Source organism: Trichoderma camerunense (assembly GCF_050948025.1).
Source record: "Trichoderma camerunense strain CBS 138272 chromosome Unknown V8C40scaffold_5, whole genome shotgun sequence".
In the NCBI taxonomy this organism is placed as follows: domain Eukaryota; kingdom Fungi; phylum Ascomycota; class Sordariomycetes; order Hypocreales; family Hypocreaceae; genus Trichoderma; species Trichoderma camerunense.
Genome location: NW_028145365.1, coordinates 1,184,438 through 1,190,437, shown reverse-complemented (window position 1 = coordinate 1,190,437; position 6,000 = coordinate 1,184,438). Strand labels below are relative to the sequence as shown.

Genomic DNA, 6,000 nt, shown 5'->3' with positions numbered 1-6,000 from the left:
TGATAGGTATGCTAACCCTCTTCAAGTGGTGTAAGCACCAATACTTCCATGTTGCAAGCGGGCGGGTGGGAGGGCAACATGGGGGACGGCTAGATTGTTTTTTGTTTCTTTTCTTTTTGCATTCAGCCCTGGGCCGCCTCTTGGCTAAGAGGCCAGGATGAGGGCGTTTGGGATGAAATTGGCCTGCGTGGGATTGGTCGGCATGGAATTGGCCAGGATGGCCAACAGTCTGGCGTTGGTGTCAGAATTGGATAGGAGCTTCTTCTTCGGCTATGGAAGAAGCCTTGATTGGGTTTTAGAGTTTTGCGGCAGCAATGAACATGGAATGTACTCTAACAAATGGTTTGTTTAGATAGGTAGATAGATATGGCAATAATTGAGCTCTTTGGCTGCTCATCTGGTGTCTGTGCTTCCATTGTTCAATAAGCCCAACAGCGACATTGTGTCCGAGTAATTCCCATGTGATATGTGACGCCTTTGTTAAAGTTGGAAGAAAAAGCAAATATTACAAAGGGAGTTCTCTTCGTATGGGCTTCTAGGCGCTCGCTCGTGCCTAGGTATTACAAGCGTCTTCAATCCCAAACGAGGGTCGAAAAGAATTTCAAAAGGGGGCGGAGAGAAGCGTGATATCGAAGCTTTGAACTCTCTAGGATATATCTACCGAACAATGATCGTCATTTTTATACTGCCTGAAAAATGTTTTAATTGATAGTTTGGGTTGCTTTGATCTCGTTGGGCATCGGATTTGAACAACTGCTGGCGGACTGCCGTAGATCGATGCCCAGGTACCTTTCAGACCTACATGTACTAATTGAACTGCTCGCCTCTAAGCAGTACGTTTCGTCTGCACAAGATACTATATTAGAATGTCATCACTCTCGAATTGCAGGCCTCTGCTTCTTCTATTAGGATGCATTCTGGTTCTACTTCAGGGGTAGCTGATGCCATGCTTGGTATCGGAAGTGATACGTGCACGAATTTTTGGATCGTCATCCGTTCAATCTGCAGGTTTGCTATGATTATACGCATAGAGAACTGTAAGTTGTAGGAGATAATGGCCATACACCCTTAAAGCCCACTGTTCAGCTGCTGTGCGGCAGTTTAGTGGCCATCTCCCCCCTGGGACAGCGACCATTCACTTCATTTCCATCTCCTACAGCTCCCCAACATCCTCAAATAGCCGTTCTTAAGCATAATAAAAAGGGCGAAATGTTCTTAAAGCGTTAAAGATATGTGCAATCTCTTCCAAAGACCATATACGAGCTCAACCTAGGAGTGCAGCCCAAACATGCTTCGCCATCCTCGACAAGGAGAAAAGGGACGGGCAACATCTCTGCCCGCACGTGATTCTTCGCCACACAGGGCATTACTCTGTTAATATTCCTCCTTCCTCCTGTTCTTCTCAAAATTTTTGTCCTTACCATCCACATGGCAGAAACCATTTCCGCGTCCACTGCAGCCGGTATCTCTACAACCCAAGGTAGGTGAACATTGAGGCATCCCTGAATGCGAGAAGACGCCTGACTGAAGGTGACTCGTTACCTGATCGTCAATGAACAATCGTCTCCCCTGATGCTGTGATCGAATCACAAAGATTGAAGTCCAGAACCAGTCTTGACCCGTTTGTACTAATCATATGCTTTCTTATTTGTTTGTTCTGCTTGCTCTTTACCGGAGAAGTTCAAAATTTACTGATCAAACCGTGATAGAGACCGATTGATCTGTGCCTACGCATGTTTTGTCTGCAAGGAAATAGCTTCTCCTGCGATTGGCTCTACCTGCCAACGAGGTATTTGACAACTTTGCTGATATATTTCAGTACCTCTACTAACTGACTGTAAGATCTTCTGAACGATATGAAGCTTCATTGAGTTGCCAAAGTTCAAGTAGTCGCCTCGTTGGCACAACAATGGTCCTTCTGTTGGCCAAATTCTCCAACGATGCTGACGTCTTCGCGGCTGTTCTCACATAGTAAGATTGTGACCAACTACCTACCGACAATCTGCAAGTTGTCGGAGAAACTAGCCAAGTTTGTTGTCGATGAAATCAGAATGGTTGCTTTGATGTGTTCTCCTGCCTATCTGCCTCGGTATACTCTGAATAGCACCATTTAGGCAAGTTGAAGTGGTATCCTCGATTGAGCCACCACTCCTCTAACAACTCCCAGGAGAGATTACTTTTCGCATAATTTTGAAAGATTTCTAGTCATGATCCACCATGTTCAGCATTCTAACATTAAATGAAAAGTCAATGACACAGATCCTGAGGGAATAAGATGACACTTTCATTGTATTGAAGCTGTTTTCCTATCGAGGTTGGTTCATTAATTACACCAGTATGCCATCATGTCTAACATTTTTCAAGTTGTGATACGCCAGATTGTAGATGCGAAAAGAGAGCTACAGCAACGTTCCTAGAGATACCTAATGATGACAACTACCGTGGAGCATGGACGCCCTTGGTAGGTATACATCAAACCTCTTGTGATTGGAATGAGTTCACATGGAACCTCTGTCCAACTCTGTCTCATATACTAATGTTTCTCTTTGTCGTCTATAGCTAGATTTCATGAATATCCTCGAATAAAGAAATATGTTCTTCCACCACCGCTACCGAATCGCATAAGAGGAAAAGAGCATTATACCAACCGCCGGTCGATTGTGAGAGAACCCTACAGAGATGGAACGAAAGAGAATTGCGCTACAAGCACCTCGAACGGGCAACGAACGAACGAACGAACGAACGAGCGAGCGAACTAAGAAGCGAACGGGCACCTCATGGTGCGACGGCGATCGGACGAGCGGTTTATAAGGGATACTGGGGATATAAACTTGGGGGCTCAAGAGAGCAAAAAGGATGAGGCTAAGAATGTCACTTGATCATCCAACTATAAGAGATGCACAATTTGTCCGCCGGTCTGACCTCCGTTGGAGCAATTAAGTTGCAAAAATACGCTACGAACAGCCGGACGGTCGAAAAAATGAACATACCAACTAATACCAACTAAGGAGTCAACAGTTCTTCTACCCACAATACAGGAGTAAGTCAAGTCTTCTTCGTTTCACATATTTCATCCCTTGGCCCACTCCCTTGGCTTGGGGAAGTAATTTGATCTCTCCATTTTCACAGAGGCATTGTTTTAATGTGAAATTGATCATATTTTCCCTCACCCTAAGGTTGATCACTCAATCTCCTAGTCTTTTTTCATTGACAACTTTGCTTGGCCGGCCGTCGTCTAATGAACTCAAGCAGACCCCTATCGATTTCGCATCTCAGTTACGCCCCTATATAACCTGCTGCTGCCCTGCTTGTTTAAAACCTCGCCTTTCTATCCTCCTTGATGATGTCCGCGGCCTTTTCTGTAACAGCATAAACCACGGTCTGGACATTTCCCGCGGTCACAAGAGGAAAGACGCTGGCGTCAACCACTCTCAGCCCTTTGGTACCATACACCCTCAATCTGTTGTCTACGACACCGCCTTGTTCCATTGGCTTCATAGATAAGCTACATGAGGGATGGAAACAAGAGACTTGACTTTGACGAACAACCTCCCTGGCGTTCTCTAAACTATCGCCTCTGACCTGTGGGATGCGAGCGCCATCGGGCTTGAAGATGTCTCCTAAGGGGGAGGTACGAAGAAGTGTTTCAACGAATTGGACGTGGCGTGCCGAAATTTCTAGATCCAACGGATTCGAATTGAATTTGGGATCCCAGGTAGGAAGTTCGTCAACATCATTAGTAGTGATGTGTATGCTTCCACGAGAAAAAGGATGGTTCAACATTGACATGACTGTCAGATAATTCTCTGGACTTGTCGGCAAGAGGTAATCCGCCATGCTAGGCGGGTTGTCCAAGACAGTGTGGGCCTGCGAGGGAAAGAGAAAATACTGGATACTTGGCTCATCCGGTTCTTCGAGGAGCTTGCGGACTATTTTTCCGTCTTGAGTCTGCACATGCTCATCATACGAGGCAAACAGCGCTTTCTTCGCGTCTTGAGAGTAAACACCCTCTTCATTAGCAAGCGGCACATATGCAACGCTGATATTAGATTGGCCCAAGGGACCCTTGCCGCCGTCTTGGTATTGCTGTAAAAGAGCGTTGAGGACGTCCGGATCCCGTAACACGTCTCCCGAAGGAACTCCAGGATTGACCTCAAATGACTGGCATGTAATGGGATGGTCCTGCAGATTCTCCCCGACATTAGAGTTGTCGACTATGACGGGAATATCCAGGCTCTCGAGGAGTGACCTGCTGCCAATACCGGAGAGTTCGAGGATCTGGGGCGACATAAGAGCTCCTGCAGCGAGGATGATCTCGCCACCACTCAGCGTCGTTTCACTGCCATCCTTTGATCGGATGAGCACACCAACCGCAACGGGCTCGGGTTTTGAAGTGTCGAAAACAATCTTCTTAACCGTCGTCTCCGTGAAAACTGTCAAGTTTGGTCTGCTCGCAATCTCGGGAGTATAATGCGCGCTGGCGGCATGACTCCTTGTTTTTGTGGCAGGATTGATACTACCGCCTTGCTGAAATGCTCCCAGGCCTTTCCCAGTTCGCGGATCTGTTTTCATCTCCAATCCAAGCTTGGCAAATGTCTCCATCCAGGCTGCGTTTGGTGTGCTGTAGCCTTCACTATAGGAAACCTGGACGGGCCCACTGCCAACTAGTGAGTCGTCATGATATGCGAGACCAAGAGTTTCTTTGGCAGCTTGAGGAGGATGATGGACCGTCGCGAATTTGCGCAAGTATGGCGAGAGGGAATCATAGTCCCAGCCTTGATTTCCCAAGGCACCCCAAGCGTCAAGGCTGCCTCTGGGAGGAAACAAGAGCATCATAAAGTTGATCGCAGATGACCCTCCCAGCTGCTTACCTCGAGGCTGGTTAATAATCCGGTTGTTGAGTCCCGACTGATAGTTGATGTTAGTCCAAGACTGGGCAGCTATCTTCCCATACTGCAGCTACTCACCTGACGTGTTGAGCTGAAGTTCCAGTCGTATTCAGGCTTGCCATACAATCCAAGGACAAGTCCTGGGGTCTGAACGAGTCCATCACTGGTGCGATCTTGCCCGGCTTCGATCACTAGGATCTTGATATCTGCATCTTCAGTCAAGCGATTGGCAACTGTCAGGCCCGCCGTGCCACCTCCTACGATAATGTAATCGAAGAAATCCACAACGGAGCCCATGATCGGCTTATGGATGAAGGGCGTCTGCAAAACGATACCGTAGGCTCTAACTTTGCGGCTGTTCGAAAATCCGTTGATGCTGCTTCTCACAAATATGATGAAGAATCTGGATGCTTGTGAGATCAAGCTTGAAGGTCCTTCGTCGTTTAATACCTTTAGGCATATGCCAAGGACTCTCTTTAAAGCTTCAGCAAAAAAAGTTCTTCATCAATGCGGGAATTTCCTCGCAATATCTCCGTCAATCTCTGCGGAGATGTTGACCTTAAGCGAGAATTGCAAATCATTGACCACAGAATGCTCCTTCGGAATCCTTAGGTAACCTAGCCGTGTAACACATGGTCGCACTGAACAAGGAGCTGCTGCGGTGGCCAATTATGATGGGGCTACGGAGTACTTACATACATGAATTGCTGGTTCATATGGGCTGCTGTGTTCCATCCAGTCAATTGTTGGTTGTTGGCTTCGATGCTCCCGAATGACCCCCGGCCCCTGGCTTGCTTTCCTAAATAGGTTCTGGTTCAACTTCCGTTCAAAACCTCCATTGGAACTCAGCTGCCGCGTAGAGTGATATCCACGCGAGATCGGCCTCAAGACGATGAACCACTGGTACTCCAAGCGTTGAATGCCGCGTAAAGGTTTAACGTTCGGTTTCAAACAATCTGAAAATCGGATTTCAACTGCCGATTATCCACTCTGCCGACCGGGTTGTGAATCCTTCGCGGTGTTCCCAACTCTTGATGAACTCCATGCACTTCATACGCTGTGTTGTTCCCGGCCAACACTCGGATACTTTGTGGTGCCATGCGCTCCTTTT

The 6,000-nt window shown here is 47.2% G+C and overlaps 1 protein-coding gene across 1 annotated transcript; it reads right to left on the bottom strand.

The window, feature by feature from the left end:
* Positions 1–3,164: 3,164 nt before the first annotated feature.
* V8C40DRAFT_176570 (GMC family oxidoreductase) lies at positions 3,165–5,522 on the bottom strand. The gene is made up of 2 exons (XM_083211675.1): positions 4,968–5,522; positions 3,165–4,908 (listed from the first exon to the last, which is right to left on the bottom strand). The coding sequence occupies exons 1-2, from the start codon at positions 5,184–5,186 to the stop codon at positions 3,313–3,315; spliced, it is 1,815 nt and encodes a 604-aa protein (XP_083075625.1). The 5' UTR covers positions 5,187–5,522; the 3' UTR covers positions 3,165–3,312.
* Between the last annotated feature and the right edge of the window lie 478 nt (positions 5,523–6,000).

Excerpts from the sequence above, each read along its gene's own strand:
- V8C40DRAFT_176570 (XM_083211675.1), bottom strand. The coding sequence starts at position 5,186 with ATGGGCTCCGTTGTGGATTTCTTCGATTACATTATCGTAGGAGGTGGC. Across the intron at positions 4,909-4,967 it reads ACTTCAGCTCAACACGTCAG|TCGGGACTCAACAACCGGAT; the intron begins GTGAGTAGCTGC and ends ATCAACTATCAG.